Genomic DNA, 27,692 nt, shown 5'->3' on the forward strand with positions numbered 1-27,692 from the left:
GGAGGGGCCGCCTGGGGGAGGAGTGTGGGGGGGTGACTCGGCCGCCTTATTAGCGCCCGGCGGGTCGCGGGCAGAGAGCAGACGGCCCGGGCCGAGAGCAACCGGAGCGGGCGAGCGGCCCACTCCTCCCTCCTCCTAGGCGGCTGCCTCCTCCCCTCGTCCTCCCGCCCCCACTGCGTGTGCGGCGGAGGCTCCAGGGCTTGCGCTGCCTCTTTCTCCCGCTCGCTGGTCTCTGGTTCCCACTTTTCCCTGGCTGCCACGCTCCCGGGACCCGAGCCGTCTCCGTGCTTAGCCTCGGCGGCCCACGGTGCTCCGAGAGCCTCTCCAAAGCAGCCCCGGGGCAGAGAGTGGGACGCCCCGGTCCCTTCCCCCGCTTGGGTCAGCTTCTGCCCGGCTCGCAGTACCTTCTGGCTCCCGCACAGTCGGCTTGGGAGGACCGGGTGAGAAGGTGAAGTGGAAAGGACCGACAGGGCACGGGGCCAGGCGCACAGCTCACGTTGCCTTTTCATTGAGCAAAGCCCAAGATCACTTTTTTTTTTTAAAGCTCTGCAACCCTCCTTCCCCTTCTTCCATTTTCTTTGCGCGTTTTAAAGGAAACTTATTTTGGGGTGGTTTGCACTGGGGTAGCTGCTTCGCCCAGTAGTTGTGAAGTGCACTCGACTCGTGATGGTGTTCCTGTCACTTTGGTTGATAGCAGCCTCTCTGGTAGAGGTTAGGACGTCAGCTGATGGACAAGTAAGTGGAAAATAATAAAACTCAAACCCAACCTTTTCCCGACAAAGATCCTCCCCTTCGTCCCCTTCACTCCCTTCCCTCCCCTTGCCACCCTTCTGGGGCATCTTCTGCGTTCCGAGGCGGCGCGTGGAGGGCCCGGCGTTGCGCGGGGCTTGGGCTTGGGGACGCATTGCATGGGAGGTTGGGACAACCCTCCTTCGGCAGCCAAGGCTCATCACACCTGGGGCTTCCCTAGCCAGCGGCGACCAGGAGTAGTCCAAATGTCAGACTGCAGCCAGCTCGCATCCTAGTGGGGCCATCAGGCTGTCCCCTTTTGCAAGGCGCTCCGGACGCTCTGGGCGCTCTGGCGAAGTTCAGGTCTGGACCGCGGATTCCGAAGCCCAGAGGATCTCCCTCCTCCTGACTCCCAGTTCCTGCGGGTAGCCAGGGACAAGAGGTTTCAAGAAGTCCCCAGGCAGTACCCGGAGCTACCCAGACACGTGTCCTGGGAGGACCGCGGCCGGGTTGCAGTTTGACAGTTGGGGAGGGCCTGGGACGTTTCCTGCCCTCTCCTTTTCCGAGGGCAGCCGAAGCTGGAGGCGTCTGCCGCCTCTTCCCCTCCCCCGCTCCGCACAACTCCTCCTCTTTAAAGCTAAATTGAGTGCAGCTCTGGTGCCTTTCGGCCCTGCCCCCACCCCGTGGAGACTCAAGGTGAAGCTGATGCTCTCTGAATAGTCTTTGAAGGGGGCTCAGGCTGGCGAGCCTTTTGTAGTAAATCAAATCAGCGCGGAACCGGTGGGACTCTCAGTGCACGATTTCTCTGTGAGGTTTTCTAGCCTCTCTGGTCTGGTGATCTAGTATTGGAGTTTTCCGAAGAGGCCATTGAGGGTCACTGTTTATTTTACTGGCTTTACAGATACTAAAATTAAAGCCAGCCAACAAGTCCCTTTCTCAAATAGTCATTGCGTTGGCTCAGGCTCTTGTCACAGGAACCTTCTAGGAACTAAGTAAGGTTTATTCAGCCTTCAGGCAACAATTCCAGTCTGTCGGTCTCCTGATTAACCAGCCTAGGAAAAGCACTGATGGTAGAAACGGCACAGGGCGATAAGATGAAACCCAGTAACTGTTTCTTTTTCTTACCCCCCCCCCCCCCTTCTAGGCTGGGACTGAAGAAATGGTGCAAATAGGTAAGCCTCTTTCTCAGATGTCACCCTTACCTTAGCTGAGAGCAGGGGACAAAAGTAAGCTAAGCCAAAGAATTGTTTCTGAAAGTTTCCTAATTAGTGGTTAAAATAATTCGTAGTCTGGAATCGTTTCTACTCTTCCGCTTTCCGTGGGAGGGTCCTATTTTCCCCAGGCTAAATTATAGTGGTGTCAATATCCTCCCGAGTAGAAGCTCCTCTTCTCAAGCATTATTTATTACTGATTCGGTGCGAGCCTCTGGTATGCACTGGGAGGGTTATAGCGGGGCTGGAACATAAGAGATGCTTAAAAGTCAGACCATCACCTTGTGGAACATAGGGAGAAACAAATCTGCTTGTAACTGAAGACAGTTGTAGGAATGCCAGGAAGAAAGGGGGGATGATGAAGAGAGAGTTCACATTTTTCCTTAAGTTTGCCTGCTTTGTCTACACACTTGAGTGACTTCTTTTATTTCATAAAAAATATTCGTAAGATAATTAAGTTAGGTAATACTTGAGTAATACCTGGTGCTGTGGGGTCTATTAGTTACTCCTATTTTATGGGTGAGGAGATGGTAAAGTTCAAAATATGTGGTTTGTAACAGGTTACTCCAAAAATAATAGTCATTTCTTGAGGTTGTTCATAGTACTATGTTTTGGATGCTCACGTTTGGAAAGTCAGGCTACAATCAACATCCTATAAAACACATATTAAAAATTATTCTATGTGTATGGGAGGGTGTTCGCCTGCCTAGATGTCGGTTCACATGTGTGCAGTGCCCAAGGATGCCAGAAGAGGGCATCAGATTCCCTGGAATTGGAGTTCCAGATGGTTGTTAGTCACCGTGTGGGTACTGTGAATTGAACTCAGGTGCTCTGAAAGAGCACGGAGTGCTCTTAACCACTGTTTTAGTTACTTCTCTGTTCCTGTGGAGAGACACCATGACTAAGACGACTTAGAAAAGAGTTTATTTGGAGCTTTGAGCTTCAGAAGGTAGAGTGCAGTGTTATCCTAGCCAGGTGACATAGTCATGGCAGCAGGCAAGCAGCCATGGTGCCCTAGCAGTAGTGGAGAGCTCACATCCTGAGACCCAGCAACAAGGGGGAAAGAGATGAACTGGGAATGGCATGAGTCTTTTGAAACCAAAGCCTACCTCTAGAGACACACTTCGTCCAATAGAGCCCTTCTAATCCTTCCCAAACTCTTCTGCCCACTAGGGGCAGAGCATTTGAGATTTGAGTACATGAGCCTACACTACAGGGGACATTCTTATTCAAACCACCACACCATCTACGATAACGTTTTATTCAAATTGCTTCAAAAGATAATCTTCGTTTTGGCAGAACATTCACTGCAGATATTTTGTTTTTGAAGTGTCAGTATGAAATTTGTTTGTTGAGACAAGGTTTCACACAGCTCAGGATTAGCTTGGAACCCACTAGGTAGGCAAGATGTCCTTAAACTTCTAATCCAAGTGCTGAGATTAGAGTTATCTGTTACCACATCAGGCTGTAAAGTCCTTCTCCTCCTCCTCTTCCTCCTCCTCCTTCTTCTTCTCCTCCTCCTCCTCCTTTTTCTTCTTCAAAATGTTATCCCTACCTTTGCAAACTTGGGTACAAGTTACTGATGACTTATTAAATGCTGGGTGTAGTGTTAATTGCTTGATGTGCTTGCCTGATTCTCGCAGTCTCAGGATGGGTTTGGTGTGTCTCTTACAGAGACATGACCCTTTGCTCCAGCTGCCTTCTGCAGTGCCCAGTGGGGTCCATAATTGTTCACGAATGGGTGAAGCCATGATCCAGGCCCAGAGCTGTGTACCAATGTCCTCTGACTTAGGATGAGACCATGTTTCATAGGTTCATTATGAATGGGAAATATTGTAAGTCAAATGATGGGGCATGTCTCTCTGTTATGCTGTGAATATGTTTTATTAGCATTGGTTAATAAAGAAGCTGATTTGACCAACAGCCAGGCAGAATAGAGTTAGGCAGGAAATCCAGAGATACAGGGAGAAAAATGGCAGAGTCAGGGAAATACCAGCAGCCGCAGGGGAAGCAAGATGTGAGGTAACAAGCCATGAGCCTCGTGGTAAAATATAGAATAATAAAAATGGATTAATTTAAGTTGTAAGAACTAGTTAATAGTCAGCCTGAGCTAATAATCCAAACAGTTTGTAATTTATCTTAAGCCTCAGAGTGGTTATTTGGGAATTGGCGGGCAGAAGAAAAGCCTCCAGGTACGGTAAAAAAAAAATGCATTTAATACACCCGGCTTAGAGAAGGGGAAAGCCTGGCTAGAAGCGCAGCTGTTGAGGATCGGTGTGGATTGGTGATGGTGGAAGTAGCTGCCATGTCTTGATGCTGAGGCTCAATGTGTGAGAGATTCAGTTCTGTTAGTGCTGTTTTGAGAAGGATCAAAATTCAAAGTTGCATAGTTTCTCCTCAGAATTTGTGACACCGTGGACCTGTGAATTTTCTATACATGCAACATGCATGTATGGCAATCTTACTTAGTGTTGTGAGTCTCTTCCCCAGCAGAACAGAAGGGAGAAGGGGCGGCTGAGAATGCACTGCACACCGCCTGAGAGGCATCAGTCTTGTGGCGATCCATTGCACTCAGCCCTCTGTCTATCTTTTCAAAGGAAAAAGACAAAGCAAAACAAAACAGCATCAAAATCTCAAACCCCCAAGTAGGAAAAAGAACAGTCTTGGTTTTAATGACTTTGCTTATTTCATTGGCCACTGCAGCATTTCAGGATGTAATTAAACAGGTGTTTTAAGATGACCCATTCTTCCAACCCATTTTATTCACATAATGAAATGCGTTGCTCTGATGGCGTTTTCAGATAGAATCAGGATGCTCTCATGCAGGAGGCCTGGGATTGGCTTCGGTCCAGACCCTTTGTTGGTATCAATTACTTTCAGAGTCCTTTCTGCAGTAAAGAAAACAGTGCAGGTGCGCTTAAGCTTAGCTTGAAGAAGATGAGTCAGCAGCCTGGCAGGGGTCCTCTTGGTGCTCCTAGGTTGTATTTCTGGAGATTTATAGCACTCGTCTCCATACTCCTGTTCTGTGGGGTTCCTCTTTGCCATTGTCATTTTATTTACCATACTCAAGTGTAATGAAAATGAAAACAACAGCAATAAAGATTGCGACCTCTGAGTCTTGTACTAATGAAATACAGCCATCATTTATAGTCAATGACCTGACTCCATGGAGTTTTAAAAAATGCTCTCTTTCAGAAAATCTTAGCCACAGTAAGATTCTTTGCTGTCTCCATTTGAAAAGAGACTTACAGATTCAGAAAGATGCACTCTCTCTTTCAGTAGCCACTCATTTGAAAGGTGGGTCTATGCAACAGCCTGGGAATACTGTTTGATTGATGATACATTAGGAAAGACTAAAGCAGTCTATGAAAATTATTGATGTATTAATTATTTATATCTATTGCATAACAAATTGGCTACAGAAATTCCATAGCTCTGAATGGCTTCTGAGTATATTTCAGGAAGAGATAAACATAATTTAGCAATAAACCACAAACTGTGGAGGAGACAAATTTGGAAGGAATTAGAATTTATTATGCTCACAGGGTCTGTATTCAGTGCACAGCTTGCTGCTGCTGATATAGTGTGTACTCATGTGCATAGGTCCATAAGCAGAATGTTACTAGCACCCTTGTGCCTCTCACCTACCACCTTCCTCGTGCTGATTCCTCATTAAAGGTAACCACACTCCCGATTGCTAACAGGGTTGGACTAATTTTGCCCAGCTGTTCTGCTTTGAATACAAGAAATTGTACCATATTATTCTGTAGTATATGACCTATGATGGTAATTAAAATCTATATGACATGTCATAACCTACTAGAGTAGGAAAAGGATTTTATTTAGGTAGAGAGAAGGTGGTTTATAGTGGAGGGAATGGCAGGTTAGAATACATTAGATTCCTCACCTATGTAGTCTTATAGGGGATATGGCTGCTCTCTTAGCCAATGGGAAAAATACATTCTTGGTATGTGGGGAAGTATGATTCTTTCTAGGGAAAATAGGGAGATAGATTGTGAACCCCGGTCTTGTCTGGGTCTCTTTGTCAAGTAGTGAAAAACTACCTATCCTTCTCCCCAACCTATGCATACTGAAGTATATTCATGTACGTATGGTCAAGTGTGTTTCATTAGCTCATTGGCATGTTTCTGCTGCCTGTCGGGGAGCTCTTTCTTGTCTGAGTCAGCACATGTTCTTAGTGGGATGCAAGGGAGTCATTGTGGGCATCTGGCTTACTGCCTTAATTGGGTTAGGAGGCTTACTCCGTGACACACGAGGGTTAGGAAACAATTAGAGTTCTGTAGAGATTGGAAAATCTGAAAAAGAATCCTCAGTCCCTTTGTTTTGAAACTATCACTTTGCTATTCTTTGGGCATCATTTGAGGAAGGCTCATGTTACTGCATGAAGCTGTCATTCCTCAGTAACCCTTGTTGGAGTTGGGGCGTGTTTATTTATTTACTTTTTTAAAGTTCTATTTCTAGTCTTCTATTTCTAGTTTAAAAAATCCATTGCATTTCATTCTTTAGAAAGGAGCTTATCTTCATCCACTAGTTTTCTAAGAAATGCTTTGTCATCATTGGGATGTATCTATATCTATCTATCTATCTATCTATCTATCTATCTATCTATCTATCTATCTATCTATCTATCTATCTGCATAGTTTTCAGAGTTTAGTGAGAGTCACTTACCCGATGATTGACTTGGGGTAAAGAAACACTGTCACTTCTTACCGCATGAAAGCCAAGACTCTGCTTTGAAGATGGCTTTGTCTTAGCACTACACCACAGTTGGTACCTGGTCATCCACAGAGAATCATTGCTTGGTGACTATCTGTAGCAGGCAGGGCATTATTACATCAAGATCTCTCTATGTTCTGGAGTTCCTTAAATGCTTTTGTCCTGTGCCTTTAAGTTTAGTGAGTCCCCCATGAAAACAGCGAATATGACAATGGCTATCAGTTAATTGTTCAATGTTAGCAAGGCATCTACTTTTATAGCACAAAGCACAAGAACCTTGGCCCATTCATTTTGTGTGCTTTGCCTACAGTCTCCTTGGGATGTTTACCCCATTTGTGTGCCCCCCCTTGTAATTGATGATTGCTGTTCCCATTGAGCTGAAAACTTTCTTGCCCATGCTTTTGCTGTTCTCTTGTTGCTGTCTCAAATCATGTGGTAGTGCCTAGAAATGTTAAGAAAACCTTCAAGGTCACCCCTGCCTCAGGATGACGAACTTCAAACATTCTTTGCTTGTGAGAGGCCAACTCAGACTGCCTTGGAAATCCATTAGGGATAGTTCCAAATGGCCTGGTAAAATTATGAGTGGTTTTGGGTTGAAGAATCTGGTTATATCACTTGGACTGTCTACAGGGATGACTTCTACAGAGTTCATTCTTTCTGTGAAAGGATTGCTGTTAGCAGTGGAGCCTCTCAGCAATCTTGGAACGGAATACAAATCAACTTTTATTCCTAACTTACATCCGTGCTCCTCCTGGCAAGCTGTGATTCTCCTATGCTGATATAGATGTGTTACATGTGTGCACTATGGTTATCGTTACTGTTTCTGTGGTCTCTGGAACTCTGATAGTCAAAGCCCAAAGAACTGACAGGTTAGCTATTTTCACCCACTGTTCATTTAATTGCAATCTTTTTTTATATGATGTTTTCTTTATTTCTTAGAAATGTTTTATTATATTTATTATGTGTAATAATAAATTATTATTATATTTATTTTATTATTTATATTTATTATATTTATTATGTGTACAGTGTTATGCCTGCATGTACACCTGCAGGTCAGAAGAGGGCATCAGATTTTATTACAGATGGTTGTGAGCCACCATGTGGGTGCTGGGAATTGAACTCAGGACCTCTGGAAGAGCAGTCAGTGCTCTTAACCTCTGAGCCATCTGTCCAGCCCCCTTAATTGCAGTCTTTTAGACTTTAGATTTTTGGGTTGGGGTGCTCAGCTGGTAAAGTGTATGTAGATGTTCCAAAGTCTGAAAGAATAGACACCACAGTGCTGAACATTTTGGATAAGTAATTATCAACATGTATACACAAAGCATAGTTGATATGTAGTCTGGTTGGAATTACTCATGTGATAATATGTTTTTGTATGAAGAAAAACTGGTTAAGCATATTTGTTTTTGTTTTCCATATCCTTACAAAACTTCTTGCCAAAGACACTGAATTCCATCCTGTAATTGTACATAACTTGATAATTATTTTGCTTATGGTATCTGCTTTCCCATAGTATTGAGATTTGCCACCTGGTATTTTATATAGGTCATTACCTGCATTTCAATTGACTCCTTAAAGAGAAATTCCCAGAGGTTGGTTTCTAAGCAGATGCACATCATAAATTTTGACAAATGGCTTTTGGGGAAAAAAAAGTATGGAATAAACTCCCTGCAGGTTTGGAGTAAACTGGCTTTAAAAAGCATAGTTAGAAATAAATTTTGGCTTTGTTTAAATATTAGAATACACTTAAAATGTTTAATAGTCTGAAAAAAGCAAGGTATTTATCATTTTTGTTATTGCAAATACTCAATAAATATGAACAGTTATGTTAGTGTGGTTTTGTAATTTTATGAGAACTTTGGGGAAATGCATAGACTAGAGGCAGAGCAGAGGCAAAATAAAATTCAAGACTTATGTCTTTAAAATGGATAGCAGAGCTGGGGAGCTCCTAGCACAAGGAATGTCCGATCCCACGTGGAATTTAATTTCCCAAGTAGCTGCGCCTGAGCTTGGTGACTAACTATAATCCCTGAGACAGAGTTGGTGGTGAAATGTCATTCTCTTGCTTATAAAAATGACTGTCACAAATTCAGCATGATGAATCTGTGTGGACTTTAGACAGATTGCAGGCAGCTTCAAACAATGTATCCTGCTTTGGAATTGACTGGCAAACAAAAATAGCCTTGGGAAAACTTGTAGGTCAAGTAAAATTAAAAATATGAATTCCCCAGCCCTGTGGACTTAGGTACTATCTCTTGTTTCTTATAGTTTTCCTTCCTATTGAGTAAATATATTTATGGACACAGTAATTGAAATAATCAGCGATGCAAGCTGGAGTTCTTTCTATTCCATGCAAAGTCCATTTTGAGGACTTATTGGTTTCCTATATCTTTATATTATCCAGTGGTCAGGGACCAGGCTGTGCGAACTGTGTGGTTTAAACATGACTGTATCGTGCCTTCCAGTGTTGCTTTCCTGGGTACAACTTGGGCATGCTGAGCTACTTTTTACTTTCTGGAGGTGTCTTACTAAGATGCTGTCCCATGGTGAACAGCCAGCCCAACAGCTGGTAGTATTAGAATCTTTTAGATTTGTACTTAGAAAAGGATTTTTTAAAATGTTGTTAGTATGCAGAACATATGACATTTCAAAGTGCTTCCCCCTTTGATACCATGTAATAAAAACTCACACATTTACTTGAAGCGAGGTATTTTGTTGTATTTCCTTCACTTAGGCCTGCTGCCCGACGTGAATTTTCAGGAGCATCAGCTTGCTGTGCCCTGGCCTTGTAAACCATTCAGCCACATAGCATACCATACTCTGTTTGAGAGTTTTATTTTCACAAACAATCTTCATGCTGGTTTCTCAACGCAGGGTTGCTTAAGTCATTGGAATACAGCAGCAAAGGGTGTTGGGTAAGGAACAAGATGTAAAGTTCTCTTTTTCTGGCTTACTCATAGCTGTGTTCCTGGTACGGGCTGAATCTTTCTCATCTGGAATGCTTGGGGCCAGAAGTGTGCGGGTTTGCGTTTGGGGGTTCTAGGCTATTTGTGTAGACTTGCTTTTCTGAGTATCCCTAAGCCAAACTTCTCAAGTCTGAATGGTTGCAAGATTGGGGAACTTTCAAGTGTCATGTGAGCTCTCAGCAAATGTGGGGGTTCTGAGACTACCAGACTCTAAAAAAATTTTTTTTTCTGTTTCAAAAGGCTTTATTTTTACTTGGTCCAAGACTTGAGAGGGGCTCCAAATTTTTTTTTTTTTTTTTTTTTTTGGACTGGGATGGAAGACCTTACCTGACTCAATTCTTTCATTTTTCTCTGCATTATTTGTTGGAATTCCCTAGTCTTCATTTCATGGAAAATTCATATAGCAGACCCGCTTTTTAAAATATAAGTGATAGGAATCCAGTTCTCATAGGTAAACACACACACACACATACCACCACCACCACCACCATCACCACCACCACCACCACCACCACCACCAACAACAACAACAAACAACAACCCAGATCAATAAGATAATCAAATTCAGGCATAGACGAAGCTACAGTTCAAATTTTGCTGTAGCCTCTCCTCCAGCCCCACATACAGCAGTCTCCTCTCAACCCTGGCCCTTTCACCTGTCTCTGCTGTGTTGTTTTTTCCCATCAGGATTAGCTTGATGTCCCCAAGTTGTGGCAGCATTTGTTGTCAGCACCTCCAGTCAGCCATTCCGCATTTTATTTCGCAAAAGAGACGTCGCTCTCAGGATAGTGATTTACTGAGTCATAAACTTAACCTCGAAATGGTGCCTGTGGCAGGTGGATTAGAGTCTCCCTCACCCCTCCCCCCGCCCACCCAAATTACCTGCTTCTGAATCGCTGGAACCTGTGTCTCTAGTAAAGGAGGAGATGGTTGGTAGGCAAAAGCAGGTGGTTAATCAGGTGACCTTAAAATAGATTATCCAAGATTACCTGGGTGGTAGTCTTTGTGAGTAGAAAGGTAGGCCAGAGAGCGCTGGAGGCTTGGGAGTGCAAGCAAGACCACTCTGTCTGGGGTAGCTTTGCAGACTAGAGAGGAGATCAAAATCCAGGTGCCCTCTCAAAGCTGTGGAAGGCAGGGGAACAGGTTCTCTCCCAGAGTTTCCAGAAGCAATGTGTCCCTACCTGCACTCTGCTTTGAAAACAGCGTGATGCAGCACATAGCCCTTTGAGCATTCCTGTCTCGTCTCTACATTTACACGAATCCTTTACATTAGAAATAGAACTGAGCTAACTGGGCGGCAGGATGCGGCCTGCTCCTCTTTACTACAGAAAACTCATAGCTTTTCCCACTCATAAACGAAATTATTTTGAATTTTGAAGGTTTAGCTGTCAGAAAGAATGTTTCCATAAAGATCTTTCATAATTCTCTCTGCATGTTTAGCATTATTTTCCCAGCTTTAACACTTGCGAACAAATTTTGATATTTATGGATTTAAATTCTAGGTACAGTATTAATCAGTAAGAGTACTATTTCCCTCCCGAAATAGTAAGAAATGTGAGGAATATTGATTTGTATTGATTTGTACAATCTGATGCAGCTCTCAGGCTTACAGTTTCTAATAGTGAGAGCCAGCCAGTCAAGTGTTTCTATAGAATCTAAGCTGTGAATGCTAACATTTGGGCTTTTGTTCTTCACAAAACAAAAAACAAACAAACAAACAAACCTCCTTATCTTGTTACCCTGAAGATGTAGCTCAGAAAATACTTGGATACTTCTCTTCAAAGAACGTATTTCCTTCCCTTAGCTGATTTAATGTTCCAGAATACTCAAGAATGTGCTGTTCTCCCCTGAGTGACTTTATAGAACATAAATATTGTACAGTTGCAACAAGTATCTATTAAAAGTCAGAATTAAAAAAAAATAGGAAGGCGCTGTTATGTTCATAGTTTTTTTCTTTTTTAATGAGTTTGCTACCCACGGCCTTTTTGTTTTTCAAATAGCTGTATGAAGAAGCTTGAAGTGCGGAAATAGTGGTGTAGCTAAAAGAAAAGACCCTCTGAGAACAATCTGCCTTGTGGTGATAAGAGCCCAGAGGGATGAATTGAGGGGACAAAAAGAGATGGGGCTTTTGGCTGTGTTAAGAATTTCAGCGTGTTCATAACTGCCTGGGAGAGAAGATGTGTGTTCCCTTCCCCGTAAGTGTTTATAGCCCTGCTAAGCCTTCGACATTTGGTGTCCTCTTTAAAGTCCGCTCTTCACCCTGCTTTTCCTGTTTGCTAGAACAGCTGGTCGCTGTCAGTGGTGATGAAAGTTATTCCTTTTTCCCTGGGTTCAGGACTTGGGTGTGTTGTTGCTTGAGCTGCTTCTTCAGCTGCTCTCCGAAATGCTGGTTTGATTTCATTCTCGAGCTTACTGTGTTTCTGAGAATTTCTACCTGATAAAGGAAGTCGCCTGTGTGAGCTGCCTCTCCAAAGTGCTGTGATCAGCAGTTCTTGGGAAAGAATCCTAGGTCCCTAGGTGGGGTCATAGGGCAAGAATTACTACAGCTCCCCTGGATTTTAGGTCCTATATCAGCCCAGGTTTACAGTCCTTCTGGGCACAGCAGGCATTCCAGTGGAGTAGGAGTAGGGGTACAGAGAAGAGTTGCTAGGGGGATGGAGGTGGCTTCCTTCTCTTGATGACAATGATAGTAAATAATTTTTTATGTATTCGGATTATGCTGAGTGGAGCTGGCTCTTCACATTGCTTAACTTTCTTTGAGTCTTGTGGCCGCCGTTGTATGGATTCCCCTCAGTGAGTCTTCATTTTCACAATTTGCATGCAAGATGCCAAAACACTCATCAGGCCGGAGCCCACACCCAAATGCAGACTTTTCTGACTCCAGACCTGTTGTGTTCAAGCGTCCCACCCAGGTCTCTTCCTTGTCTGGGGAAGGAAGGACACAAGCATCTCAAGGGGCCCTAACACCCCGTACCTGGGAAAGCCTTAATATGAATTAGACCACCTAATATGTCTGGGACGTGGGAAATTAACACTGCATCAGTGATGTGAACTTTATCATGTACTGCGGACATTTGGTATCCTGTATGAGACACTTGCGTTTCGTTCTGTAACATACTTTGAAGGGTACTTGTCACATTTTCCTGTTGTAGCACCTGTAGCTAATCTATAAAGGAAATGAGAAGACTGGGGATCTTGACCAGCTCCACACAGAACACTCACTCCCAAGAAAGCACAGTCCCCAGAAGGGCCAGCCGTCCCTTGCTCCCCACTCTCTGAGAAGGGACATTCAGCTCAGTTACTTTCCTATGCCTCTGCCCCAGAGGCCTTTTGGAAATCATAAGTCACACACACGTAGTCAGAAACCACTTATACTGTTGGCTTTGATTTGTGTCACATGATTTGACTGTGAGACCCGTGGAAGCTTAGACCAGGAAGTCTGTTCCTCATGCACTGGTTTTCTGGAAAGGGTGGGGCTTGAGGCCAGTTCTGGGGGCCCAGCTAGAGTCACATTGTCCCTCCTTTCCCCTGGTAGTCCAGCATAGTGGACGATAAAGGCAGAATGATTAGCCAGGCCTACTGAGCGCAACTCGGCTTCCAGAGGCTAACAGGCATTATGCTGAGAACGCAATGCAGAGGGATTTGAATGTCCAACTCTAATAACTAACTAAATAAAAAGTAGGCTCTTTTTATTGTTGTTTTAATAAAAAAAATGGTTGGGAGTCAGATATTAGTGTAAACCTGCTAGAGTCCCAGAGAGATGGAGAAAAGCAATCAACGACCTCTGTTCTCCATGCTGCCCCCTCGAAAGGGCCACACATCTCCTTTGACCTCTTCTTATTCCTCTTGTGTGTCTATCTATATCCTCTGAGCTGGCCAGAACACTCTGTGGCCCACTCTGGCCAGCTGAACGTGGACCCCGTTCTCCAGACCAAGGCCCAGCTTCATTGGAGGTCATGGAACAACACAAACAAATCTCCTGGAATATTAACTTAAGTTTTGATTTAGTTTGAGCTACTTTATCTCCAAGTTTCTGTTTTATTAGAGTATCTGGTTAGCAGTTTGGAAGTATGATATGAATAAAGATATCAGTGTTATGAGTTCTATCAAGAAATAATGGGAAACTATTTATAAAAACAGCATGGTAAAATTAATTACTATTAATAAAATTAATTGCTTGCGTGGTGCTGGGCGTTAAGCTCAGGGTAGGGTAGACACTTCTGCTACTGTATGAGCATGGTATATACTCAGTAGTAGATGCTATTCTAAGCACTTTGAATTGATTGAGTCATTTAATTTTTATAATAACCCTGTGGTGCTCTGAAAGAAAATGGCCCTCATAGGGAGTAGCCCTGTCACGAGGTGTGGCTTTGTTGGAGTAGTTGTGGTCTTCTTGGAGGAAGTGTGTCCCTGAGAGGGGGTGGGTTGTGAGATCTTCCATGCCCAAACTATGCCCAGTGTGGGACATAATCACCTTCTGCTGCGTGTGGATTGAGGTGTAGGACTCTCAACTCCTTTCCCAGTACCACGTCTGCCTGCATGCATGCCACCCGTCATAAAGATAATGGATTAAACCTCTGAAATTGTAAGCAAGTCCCAATTAAATGTTTTCCTTTGTAAGAATTGCCATGGTCATGGTGTCTCTTCACAGCAATAGAAACCCCAACTAAGACAATTCCCTGCGAAGGAAATACTGTAATCTTCATTTTTATGTTTAAGAGTGGACATAGAAAGTCTTAGGTTACTCAAGTCACTAAGGGGATGGTATAGTTTAAGCATTGTAGACCTGGGACTTTACAATAGTTCTCTTGACAGAGATTTGGACAGTATTTTGGCATAATTTACGTAATATTTAGTAAGGAAATCTATATATGGGGAATTTGGGCTTGGCACTTGGCAATATTTCTTTGTGAGGTAATGAGAACTTAGAAGTGACTAGAAGAAAAGAGGGGGCAGTTTGTAGGGAAAGTCAGTAGGTCTGGAACAATACCATAATGGGAAGAAAATCTGATATAACTTCCTGACTTGATTTATGACTATCAGCACACTGTGAGCAGAAATGGTGAAGTCAGGGGCAAGCTGAATATTCGTTTTTATTTGGATGAGTTAAGGATTCCCAGTAGAGAACCGACTGATTTCAGCTGTAGTGTGAAAGACGGGCTGTTTTCTTTGAATATGTTTTGCTTTGATTGTTTACTGTGTGTACCATATCATACTAAAAACACGATGTGTGTAAAAGGATCAAAAATCTCAGAAATGATTCAATTTTAGAAGTTATTAGGACAGTCTACCATGGTTGACATTCAAACAGAAAGTCAGATGTTTCTAAATACAGGCTGAAGGCGCCTACTTGAAATGCCCATGGCTGCAAATGTTTTGTGTTTCAGATTTTAGAAAATTTTCATCTACATAATAAGAACCAACTCAAAACATGAAATTCACTTATGCTTCCTGTATACCTCATATATCCCATGGCTGAAAACAATCCCATACATTTGATCATGCCAGCAATTTGACTGTAGCTTGTCACATGAAGTGAAGTGTAGATTTTCTGCTTCTGACATCTGATCATCCCTCTTAGCTTCAGACTTTAGAGCATTTTGGGTCCACTTTCCACAGGTTTTGGGGTTGGAGTGCTCAGCCTCTCTGTAAAAACAGGATGCCGCTTTTGATGTAGTTGGTGTGCAATGATTATACCTCGCTACAGGTTTACATATGTCTATTAAACATGTACCTGGGGAGGTAGTGATCTAGCATAGTAAAACAGAAGGAAGAGTAACTACTAAGTGAAGTGGGGGCTGGTGGAGGGAAGAGGGAGAGAGTAATGGGGAGTCAGCATGGTCAGAGCCCATGCGGAAAAGCTATAAACTCACTATTGTGTATGATTAATATTTTCTAATAAGGAATGGTGTAAAAAAAAAAAGAGGAATTTAGATATGAGGGAACTCACTTTCCCCCTAAAACTTGTGCTATAATCAGGCTGCCAGAGAACGTGTGGAAGGACTTTGTTGGGGGAGGGGGGTTGCATTCTGAGAAAATCTTGAAGAGGAACGTCTCCCCCTTGCCTGCCGAGTTTGACCATGCTGAGAAATAGAAACATCAAAGATATTTCTCTTTAGGAAAGAGACTGTGATGGAGCCCAGTCTCACTTTGACAGACAACCTGCCTATTATGTCCAGGTTCTTCCCAACTCCCCATCTATTCCAATCTCCATCCTTTCTGTCTCTTGTTAGAAAACAGGCACCCACAAATAATAATCAAGTACAATAAAGTAAATCAAAACCAAACATATCAGAATATGACCAAAACAGCCAAACAAGAAAAAGCCAAAGAAAAAGCACAACACATACAGATGCAGAGACATACATGCGTGTATGTACAAGATTCCCATAAAAACACAAAACTAGAAGCCATGGTATATATGCAAAGGACCCATAAGGTTAAAAAAATAAACAAAACAAACAAACAAACAAAAATGTCATGACTTAACATTGTGGGACAAAGAACCTCCAAAGATACTGTTCAATTTGTTTCCTGTTAATCGTCTACTGCTTGGCATGGAGCCCACTCTTAAGAGTGGTTTGTTTCCCAGTTAAAATCTCTTGAAAAAACTTAAGTTTTCATTTCCAAATGGCTATCAGTTGGGGATAGCTTCTGGGTTATCCTAGGGCTTCTCTCAGCTCTAGGACCGTGTCTTAGTAAGGGTTCCTATGGCTGTGAAGGGATACCATGGCCACAGCAACTTTTATCAAGGAAAACATTTAATTGGGGCTGGCTTACCGTTCAGCGGTTTAGTCATTTATCATCATGGCAGGAAGTATGGTATCATGAAGGCATCCATGGTGCTGGAGAGATAGCTGAGAGTTCTACATCTTGGTCCACAGGCAACAGGAAGGGGACTGTCTACCATGTTGGATATAGCTTGAGCATATGTGACCTCCAAGCCTGCCCCCACAGTGACACACTTCCTCCAACAAGGCCACACTTACTCCAACAAGGTCCCATCTCCTAATGGGCTAAGCATTCAAACACATTAGTCCGTGGGGGCCATACCTATTCAAACCACCACAGATCCCATCTGGTGCAGACCCATGCGGGCTCTGTCCATGCTGTGACAGTCTCTGTGAATTCATATGTGTGTCATCCCTGTTGTATCAGTAAGGTCATACTCTCGGTGTCCTCCATCTACTCTGGTTCTTATGTTATTTCTGTCTCCTTTTCTGCAGGGTCCCTTGAGCCTGAAGGGAGGGGTTTGGTGGAGACATCCCTTTAAGGGCTGAGTGTTCCAAGTTCTCTTGCTCTCTGCATATTGTCTAGCCATGGGCCTCTGTGTGTTCCCATCTGCTGCAGGAAGCATATTCTCAGATACTGGCTGACCAAGGCCCTGATCTATGAGTACAGCTGAATATTGTTAGGAGTAATTTTATTGCTATGTTTCTTTTCTCCTATTAAGTTCCCAGGATTTCTAGTCTCTGCTTCTTGGCCACACGTGCAGTGTTGGGTATGGGTTACATCTTCTGGAGTAGGCCTTAAGTCAAATCAGATATTGGCTGGATACTCCTATAAACTGTGTGGCACTGTTGAACCAGTGTATCTTGCAGGCAGGTCACTCTTATAGATTAAAAGATTTGCAGCTGGGTTAGTTTTTAACCTTTCTTCTTTGGTAGCATCTAGAGTACCTTCCAGTACCATGTATGGGTGAAGTTTCTGCGTAGGCCCCAGCTGTACTACTTCATGTTCAACAAGTTGTTTAGGTGTTATCTTCAGCAATGGGGCCTTACCCTCAGTTTATGGAGAGCCAATAGCCTTGTTTGTTTGTGGGTTCTCATAAGCTTCCTTTGGCCAACAACTCAATTAGTTGTAATCCATTCCCTACACTGTAAGCTTCACTTGGTGACAAGAGATGCTCAGTTGGGGCTCTGTCTCAATCCCCCAGTTATCTGTCAGTTTCATTTAGGTCCCCTTCATATACGTACACATTATAGGACGCTTCTACTGCGTTAGGTGTCCATGTGACCCCTCATGGCCCTTAATTTTAGCATCCTTCCAGTTTTCCCTCCCTTTCCCCCTCTTCCCTCTTCTCTGTTTGATCTTCCCATCCTAGTTCCCACTTCCCCTCCATCTCCATCAGTAACTATCTGTGCTATTTACCCTTTCTAGGGATATCCACCCCTCTTCCTGAGTCCCTTACACTTTGCCTACTCTCTGTGGTTATGTGGATTGTAGCTTGCTGGTTAATGATGTGATAGCTAACATCATATAAGCAAATACAAACCATATTTGTCTCCCTACATCTATGTTACTTCTTTCAGGATGGGTTCTTTTTTATAGTTCTATTCATTTACTTATGAATTTGATGGTGTCTGAGTAATATTCTCACTGTATAAAAGTACTACACATTCTAATCCATTCATCCATCAACAGATGTCTAGGTTGTTTCCAACTTTTGGCTGTTATGAATAGAACAGCAGTGAACAGGTTGAGCAAGTGTCTTTGAAGTAGGATAATGTGTTCTTTGAATAAATGCCCAAGAGTGGTACAGCTGAATTGTGAGGTTGATTGATTTCTATCTGCCCAGGGAACCACCACACTGACTTCCATAGTGGCTGTATAAGTTTGTACTCCCACAGGCAATGAATGAGTGTTTCCATTCCCCCCCCACATTGTCTTTCGTATGAACTGTCAGTTGTTTTATTGATCTTTGTCATTCTGATTGGTGTAAGATGATATCTCAAAGTAGTTGTAATTTCCATTTTCCTGAAGACCTAAGATGTTGAACCATTCTTTAAGTGGTTCTCAGCCATTTGGGTTTCCTCTTTTGAGAATTCTTTTAGATCTGTGCCTCACTTTTAATTGGTTTGTTTTCTTGATGTTCAGTTTCTTCTTTCTTTTAGTTCTTTAAAAAAATATGTTTTGGATATTAGCTCCAAAATATTTGGACGGGCAGTGGTATCTTTTCTCATTCTGTTTTTGTCACTTTCTCTGAATGATGATGTACTTTGCCTTACAGAAACTTTTCAGTTTCATGAGGTCTTCTTTTTAATTGTTGATCTTAGTGCCTGTGCTATTGGTATTCTGTTCAGATATTCTTTTCTTTGCCAGTGAGTTCAAGGCTATTCAACACTTATTGTTCTAGTATATTTAGCCTTATGCTGAGGTCATTGGTCCATCTGGAATTTTGTGCATGGTGATTAGTATGGATCTATTTGTACTCTTCTACATTCAGACATCCAGTTTAACCAGCATCACTTGCTGACAATGTTATCTATTTTCTTGTATGTGTTTTTGGATTCTTCATCAAAAATCAGGTCTCCGTAGATTGGTGGACTTATTTCTGGGTCTTAATTCTATTCCATTGTTCAGACAATTGTCTAATTTCTATCTTTAAAAATTGAACATGCTATTCTCTTAAGTAATTATTTGACATTTATGGTGACTAGTATTCACTGAGTTTCTGGTTGACATCTTATGAACTTATTGATAAATACGTCATGTTGTAATTTCTGTTAATATCCAGATGATAACTGCGGAAAAACTCACAGGAATATAAAGACCTTGGTCAAGGTGGTAGTTGATTCAACTTGTTGGTGTCTTGCATATTGCTGTTCATTCCTAACCACACACAGTACTGCTCTGTAGAAGTTGGGTCTGTCAAATGCATATTTTTTTTTATTCAGTAAGTGAATATTGGACATAATTTGTTTTCTTATATAATTGTAATATGAGGTTAAAATGCTTTTTGGTAGTTTTGAGTTTCTACCCACTTTCCTCGTCTCTCCTACCCGAACTAGAATTTCAAACCTTTTATAGAAGTTACTGAAGCTGTGCTATATGCTAGCTTTCTTTCATAGATCAGATATTGAGTAAGAAACTGACAGAAAGATGTTCCATCTATGCTAAAGGGGATGAGCATATGTTGTGCTTTCAGAGCCCAAACTTTCTGAGATATTTCTTTGGTATCTCACTTTGCTGGGTTAGGCTTAGTTCCACTTCCTCACTTACAGAACAGGGATAATATACTGACCTATGGTGATTGCTGTGTTAGAAATGGTGCATTTCCAAGCACAATTCACAGAGCATTGTATTATTGTATTTTGCCAGCAAATAGCAGGCAATTGGGTCATTCCTTAGTTATTTCCAGGGCGTTAGAGGTTTCTGAGTTCATCTTTCCCCAGGTTTCCTAATTACCAACAGGAAAATGGGAATTCAGGGTTCCTTTTAAGAAATGATTCTTATGTCTACATTTGAAAAATGATTTATGTTTTCACATCAGGGAGAGAGGTTTTATGTAGCATCTTTCTTTTAAATAAAGATTCAGAACATATTGTCTGAACTGGAACTGTCTCAGAGGTCTAGGATGTATAACTGCTGTCTGAGTGATGCTCTTGGTATCCTCTTGGGTGTGGTGGGACCTTCTGCATTTGTATCCCCCAGTCTTTTATTCCAGGCCTCACAATGTTGTCTAGACTTTGTGTGAATTCCATTCAGAGGAGATGGAAAATCCATGAATTAAATTTAAGCATTGCTCTCTCCTTCCCTTGAAGCAACAAACGGACGGAGAAAGAGTTATAGCAGAGTATTGGTGCAGGGAGATGCTCACGGGTTCTGAGGGGAACTAGAAGTCAGTATGACTAGCAGCGTAGACAAAGCAAAAGTTGTCTGCTTACCAAAAATGAGTAGAGTCTGATATATAGAAAAATCTTAGATTATTATATATTGATATCTAGAGTATCAAGTAAATGAAGGGTGGTCCCTTGTCCTTATGGAACTTACTTGGTTGGGTCATAGGCCACATTCAAAGACTTGATTCAGACCTGCCTGTGAACATTTCCCCCCTATCTGCCCCTGTTAACTCTTGTGTTTATTCCCTAAATTTCCAGCCCGATTCTACACCAGGATGGATGGAAACATTCACTATGGGCTTCTTTGTAAGGGAGATCAGCAGCCCTCACTCACTGAGGCACTTTAGGGATGTGTGGCTGAGCTCTCCGGGTCAGACCCAGCACTCCATGGGCTATGCAGAGTTTTCACTCTTCCCGTCTAGTGATACTCTCAGATGTCCTATTTGCTTTATCCTTGCCACCAAGAATGGCATTTTGTTTTAATGCATTTTCCAGTGTAGGCAGCAAAACATTGACGAATACATCAAAAATTTTCAAGTTACCACATGCCTCATCTTTCTTTTGGGACCTTACCTTTGAGGACCCGGTGATTCTACTAAGATACTAAATTCACACATCATTGGTTCATTGTGGATCCTATACACTAAATATTTTAATGGTTAACAAAGGTTTAGTTTCTATATACAGTCATTATTTGTGAGTCAGGTTTGTCAGGTAACATGAGCACATTGCAGGGTTAGTTTGGGGGTGAGAATTGTGCAAGTGGGCATCTTAAATCCATACTCACATATTCTCCTTCCCATGCCTGCTTTTTATCATGCCCGTTGCCCCCTTGCTTCTTCCTCCAACATCTAATGTCCTTTTATCTTTCCCAAGTCCATAAATTCAACTAACGTAGGGGAAACATCCCTGACTGGGAGATTTAGTTGAGTATGGTATATCAATGGCCACCTATGTTGTAAGGTGGGTTCCAAAGACATAGCTAGTGCAAAACAAGAATACCATACTCTCGTGGTGCTGCATGCCAATTTATAGATTGTGGATTCTTCTTAGTGTTTTTTTTTTAAGTCAGGATTTTGTATTGTGCCATAGTACCATACTACAGCAGAGAAACAAATGTGCATATGTTTTGTAGAATAATTTGGATTTACATCCAAACTTCACAATTGCCTGGCTTTTGACTCAGGCTCTTCCTGAATCTCAGTTTCCTTATCGGTGGTGTATAATTGTCAGGGATGTTATGTTGAAAAAAATGGCATAAACTATAGTTTATAGTTTATTAAAAGTTAGAGTATAAATCCTAAATTTGGGCAGAAGCAGCATATGGAGGGTGGTGAATGCATTATACAGGGACAGAAGATGAAATCAAGACATTTTATGTGATAGCAACTTTGTTAAAAGTTCTTATGGGAATCCAGAGTTATTTAGGGATATGTCCTAATTTTAAGTGAGCTAAATATAGTTTTAGAAACATATTCATGGTCTTAAGTATAGCAACAGGGTGTAAATGTTCATGATTGACTACACTTTTTAAAATTAAAAATAATTGATTGAGTTACCTAAGTGCCTTGGAGAAATGATATTAGTTCTTAAAATATAATAAATATAGACTGGCTCAGGGATAAATTTTATTGTAAAGTGTGGTTTAGCTTTTTGAGATGGTTCTTTACATTATGCTCCTCTCCTGTCTGATGTCTTACAATTCTCTTTTTTACCCACAGATTTACCAATAAAGAGATATAGAGAATATGAGCTGGTGACACCAGTTAGCACAAACCTAAAAGGACACTATCTTTCCCATATTCTTTCTGCAAATCACAAAAAGAGGTCACCCAGGGATGTGTCGTCTAACTCAGAGCAATTGTTCTTCAACGTCACTGCATTTGGAAGAGATTTTCATCTTCGACTAAAGCCCAACACTCGCTTCCTAGCTCCTGGGGCTGTTGTGGAATGGCATGAGACAGTTCCGGTGCCTGGGAACATCACTGACCCCGGAAAGAGCCGTCAACACGGAAGTGCTTCGGAAAGAATCTGGAGATCAGAACCTCTGCAGACTAGTTGTGCTTATGTTGGTGACATCATGGACATTCCAGGAACCTCTGTTGCCATTAGCAACTGTGATGGTCTGGTAAGACTCATTTCCTTTCCTGTGTGTGTGCACATAGGAGTGTGCAGGTGTTGGCTTTCAGGGTGTCCTCGGCCTCGCAAGGTAGAGGTGGAAAGGAAACCCAACTCCAGGCAGCTTGGTGGGTGGGGCAGGCCCCCTCTGCCCTGCAACTGCTATAGCTTATGTATACTGTCTTGTCCATCTTACAACCTTCTGGGTTTCCTGAGTCTTGCAGGAACTTCGTTCCTTTGGGAGGACGTGACTAGACAAAGGTGACTAATAATTGATAAAAGTATAGTGTCCTTCTTGCTAGGCTATCATATTTCTAGGTTAGAAACACTGAGCTTACCCAGCCCCAGATTGTCCCTACTCTCTATAGATTTCCGGAACAAACTTCTGCTTTGGTAGACAACCCCTTTCCCCACATTGTCTTCTCAACTCTGGCCACAGTTCTGTCAGTAGAGGTCGTTGCAGCTATCCCTAAAATGACCGTGGCTCCCATCTCTGTCATGCCTGTAGCATACACAGCCTTTGATGGCCTGTGGCAGGAGGTGTTGGCCTGCTTCACCTTGTAACTTCTTCTCTGAAGTGAGTTCAGGGGAAGACGTCATGATAGTGGCAGGTAGTTTACACTGTTGCTAGAAGCCCTAGACGACAATTTCTTTTCTCTGCAGAGTCCCTACCGTGTGCTCTGTCACACCACTAAATTACTCACGTGAGGAGTGACAGCTCATACTGATTTTTGTGCTTTGTAAGTTTACTAAAATACAGGGATGTTTGATATAATCTTATATCATGAGCTTTACGTTAAGTTTTTCTAGACTTACTAACACACTGTTGCCTTGTTGATTCACGTGGTTTGTCAGCAGGGGAAACTGGTTGGGAGTGGAGGAAATGGGTAAGTTCATTGCTTTTCTGGGTTACCAGAGGTCAGTGATTTCCTTCTGGGCTGCTTTTAAGATCAAGGGAGATTATCAAGCACTAAGGTTTTCCACATTTAAAAAAATACTTCTAACTTCTGATGACAGTATTAGGTTTTATCTAGTGAAAAATGGTATGTAAAAAAGATAAACAGGAAAAGTATGACTGAAAAAGATGGGAGGTGTTCTTTCTCCTCTTCTTTCTCATCCTTGAACCTTTGCTTCTGAGGGTTAGAGCAGGAGAACCGTCATAGCATCAGGGGTCCTGGATGCTAAGGCTAACGGTTCAGTAATGATGGATGGATGTCTTTTTCAAAAATATTAGATAGTCACATCTGGTGAATATCACAGGCATTTTATCCTTGTTGGATCTTTGGGCAGGACCAAATGAACTGTGTGGGCAGTTGCCAACTTCTAACAAAAACATCCTCAGGGCTTCTGCTTTGAGATCTGGTCTCTTCCAACACATGCCGTTGCAGTTGCATTGCTTGCCTCAGTAAGTCTGGTTGCAGAGGCACATTTTTAACCAAGCCTGTTTTCGAAAGACTCCGACAGTGCGTGTGATTGAGGACATTTGGTAATTGTAGATTCAGCTCAATCTGGTAAGTGAAATGTTTGGCCCTAAAAATAGGCATGGCCATGTAGCCACTGGCAGGGTACTTGGAGAAGCTGGTTGGTGGGGACTGACCTTTAAGATGCTGCTGGTGGACATCTGCTCCAGGGAGCTGGAGCTGCTCTCTCTAGGCCAGCATCGCCGTACTGTTTGCTTCCACGGAGATTCTTGTGGGAGTGGCTGTGACCCACTGATGGGCAGAGGGGAGGACCATGCCTTTCTGGTTTACATACTGACTGTTGAGGTTGTAGAAACTCTGAGGAAGAGAAGACTGAAACCGTGTTTCCAGGTCAACATGAGGCCGTTTTTGGATGAAAGACTCTTTAATTCTCAGTGTATAGAGGGAGATAAAAAAGAAAGTGGCATGTGATTGGTAAAAGTACCCCCATTTACTTCATCTGTTGCAAGCTTGCTTTTTAAACTACAGCTTGCTTGGTCCTTCCATGCCCCATAGTCGCTGATGATATTGTCATGTTTTGTGTGACTTATGCCAGGTTTGAGCCTTCACCCACGTCATCCACCTTGTCCTCCCTTTCCAAGCAGCGAGGCAGCCAGTTTGCACATACTTAAAATAAAAAGTAACGGGTTAGCCCATCATTGAATCATTTTTATATCTCATGCCACTTAATAACTGACATAGTTTCTTGAAGGTACTGAGGAAATGCGTAAGTGGCTGTGAAAACAGTAGTCAGAGCCCCTTACATTACTTTTGGGCAAATTATACTTGAAACAAGAAAAAGAAAAACATTGTGGAGGTGACACGATGCCTGTGGGGGGCTCTACTTTGAGACCACAGATTTTCTGTAGACCAAGCCTACCCTCAAGAGTCCCTTACTTGGTGATTATTGTGCCAATTAATCTGGCTGTAGAAATCCTGATCCAAGTTAGGACAGCAGTGAAACACTCACGAATGCCAGGCTCTGTGCATTTGATGCATGGGGTGAATATTGAAGTAGACCAGGCTTAGCCTTTGTCTTCAGTGAGAAGCGGAAATAATGTATGCAAAATCATAATCAAAGAATCAGGCTGGTATCAAGGATGCTGCAAGATGACAGTAGGGACTGTGAGAGCTCAGATGATGGAAAGAGTATTCCTGCCTTGGATAATCGTTGTCTATATGGAAAAGCTGTACTCTGATGTTGGAAAATCGAGAAGATGAATGTGCTTGTTAGCATAATCAAGGGCAAAGGAAAGGAAGGGGTGGGAAGAACCGCAAGCCTCTAGGGAAGGTGGCAGAGTTGTATGGTCACATGATTGGGGAGAGCTTGAGAAGGTTGATTTCATGAGGTTTGTAGCCCATGCAACAAAAGTGTGGGAGGGTCCCTATGGAGCAGGTCAATATAGGACAAGGATGATAGATTATGAAGGGAAGAAAGAGAGAAAAAGAAGGCCAACTCACAAACGATGCTCAAATGCATGGCTGATGCTGTTGGGGTTACCTGGATGATCAGGATGACGACAGGGCAAAGATTGATGGAGCTTATTTTTCCTCATAGAGCATGTCCTGGAGGCCCGTGGACTTTGCCGTTGGTATTTAGACATGTTCATACAAATAGTAATTTCTTTTTCTAGGGGTCCTGGAATTTTCTATGAGAAGTATGGAACTTGCTTTTGGAGAATCAGAGTCAATTCCCCAAATCCCAGGCTTCCCAACCTTTAAATCTGAGGAGGCAAATTATATTCTTTATGAAGGTTTATATTAGTTTGGTTTCTTCCATCTGATATGTTTTCCACACCTTCCTGGCTGTTTACATTCTGATCAGGTTTCTTCATTCGTTCTCTAAAGGGCATTTTTAATGCCTTTTAGTGATTTCTGCTTTCACACAGAAATTAAAGTAAAATTCAGATGAAGATAATATAATTTTATCTAATCAATGTCACTAAACTCTTGAGGGCAAACCAATAATTCCTGTACTAATAAGGGAGTTGATATTCATTCATAGTTTACGTTATAGTATCTAGTCTCTATTGGTATGTATAGGTATGTTCATATAAGGAATATGTATTTCTACACATTTATGTATACATATATGTATATTTATAAACACATATCATATAATTGGGAAAGTCAGCCATACACAGCATCATTTTCAGTCAAGAGAAATGTAACTAAACTTAAAGATGCATTGTTAAATTATAATTGCATAAAGTTAACTATAGTGCATATTGTATACTGCCAGAAGAATTTTGCGGTCATTTCCTGTTGTACTTGCAGTGAGCTGGAATGTTACCATTTTCGCTCCTAAAAATTGATGGGATGATAATTTTTTACCCTTAATCAGTCTGTGTCCTTCATCATTGAAAAGTATCAGGAAAGAAGTATATCTCATGAGAGCCTGTCTCAAAATAAAAGTTTAAGAGGGAATTTAGCTTCATGAAAGGTTCTTGCCTATTGTATGTGTAGCCTGGGTTCAATTATATTATAGTAGTTCAGAAAAGAGAAAACGAACCCTCCAGGTTCTTTTGTATTTTGTACCATATTTAATATGTGGTAATTGACTGTTATTGGTAAATTTCCAGTCATTTGAAAACTACCGAGAATTCTCTCTCTCTCTCTCTCTCTCTCTCTCTCTCTCTCTCTCTCTCTCTCTCTCTCTCTCTCTCTCTCTCTCTCTGTCTCTCCCCCTCCTTCCCTCCCTCTCCCTCTCCCTCTCCCTCTCCCTCTCCCTCTCCCTCCTTTCCCTCTCCTCTCTCTCTCCCTCTCCCTCTCCCTCTCTACTTTTCTTGGTGTATCATGACATTGAACCTAGTGTCTTATACATTTTAGGCAGGTACCTAAAATGCAGGTCGCTGAGCTGCATCTCCAGCCACATGAGACTTTTCATTTGTTTACGGAATAACATCCTTTATCCCCGTGTTCAAGTGTCAACTGTAGCTGCATGTTGTTTTCATTTTCTCACTCATCCTCTGGCTGGCTATTCCATGTATTTTTATGGCCTGTTATTCTTTATGCAAATATTTATGATTGTTAAGTATGTTTTTATTAATGGACATATTCCTTTGTCTCTTGAAACTTGTTTTGTAAAATCTGTTTTGCCTAATGTTGATATATGGGATGGGCTTTCCTTTTAATTAACTTATGTCTCTGGACCTAATGTGATTTTCTTATAAACACTATATAGTAGAATTATTCTTATTATTTTATATATATATATGTGTGTGTGTGTGTTTTCTTTCACTCTATATTGCCTGAGATTTTTCAAATGGCTATGTTTTTTTGCAACAAATATCAGCACACACAACTTTAAAAGGGGGTTCTGTGATGAAGTGAATGGTCTATCCGAGGCCCTCTTCCATCTGTTTTCCGCCCTTCTCTAAAGGGACCAATGGATTCTCCTACTCTGTCTTACCTGTAGAATATTGGAATTCGCAGATGAGACCCAGAGTCTCAGGTGTGAGTAAGCTAAGAGGGCAGTCTGCATGCCTAACCTTTAGCAAGCGAGAACTCGCCACGAATGAGGAATTCCTTGTGGTGTCTGGAGAAGGCCCTGAGAAACAAAGAACTCTGTGTGTGGTGCCTATTTGAGTCATAATAGACTGTGAAGGACTTGCTAGGGTATTTCCTAAACTCTTTAAATTGGATAGAAATTCCCTATGATGTAGTAAGCATCAACACCCACACGCATTGTTATCTGGTGAACTATATATCCACTCAAGCTTCTTATCCCGAAGTCTTTACTCACAATACCACTGAATGTGACTGTATTTGGAGAAAGCACATTTTAGGTGATTAAGAAAAACTGTGGTCATTAGAGTGGGCCTTAATTCACTGTTCTGAAAAGA

At 42.1% G+C, this 27,692-nt stretch overlaps 1 protein-coding gene across 2 annotated transcripts in view; it reads left to right on the plus strand.

Annotated features, from left to right (window-relative positions):
- The first annotated feature begins 589 nt into the window (after positions 1–589).
- The window catches only part of Adamts3 (ADAM metallopeptidase with thrombospondin type 1 motif 3), a 214,280-nt gene continuing 187,177 nt past the window's right edge, over positions 590–27,692 (plus strand). For both annotated transcript variants that reach the window (XM_038330474.1, XM_038330465.1), the window contains exons 1-3: positions 590–735; positions 1,874–1,901; positions 21,991–22,397. In XM_038330474.1, the coding sequence (XP_038186402.1) occupies positions 667–735; positions 1,874–1,901; positions 21,991–22,397 (504 nt within the window). In that variant the 5' untranslated portion in view covers positions 590–666. The remainder of the gene's footprint in view (positions 736–1,873; positions 1,902–21,990; positions 22,398–27,692) is intronic.

Source organism: Arvicola amphibius, chromosome 1 (genome assembly GCF_903992535.2).
Source record: "Arvicola amphibius chromosome 1, mArvAmp1.2, whole genome shotgun sequence".
In the NCBI taxonomy this organism is placed as follows: domain Eukaryota; kingdom Metazoa; phylum Chordata; class Mammalia; order Rodentia; family Cricetidae; genus Arvicola; species Arvicola amphibius.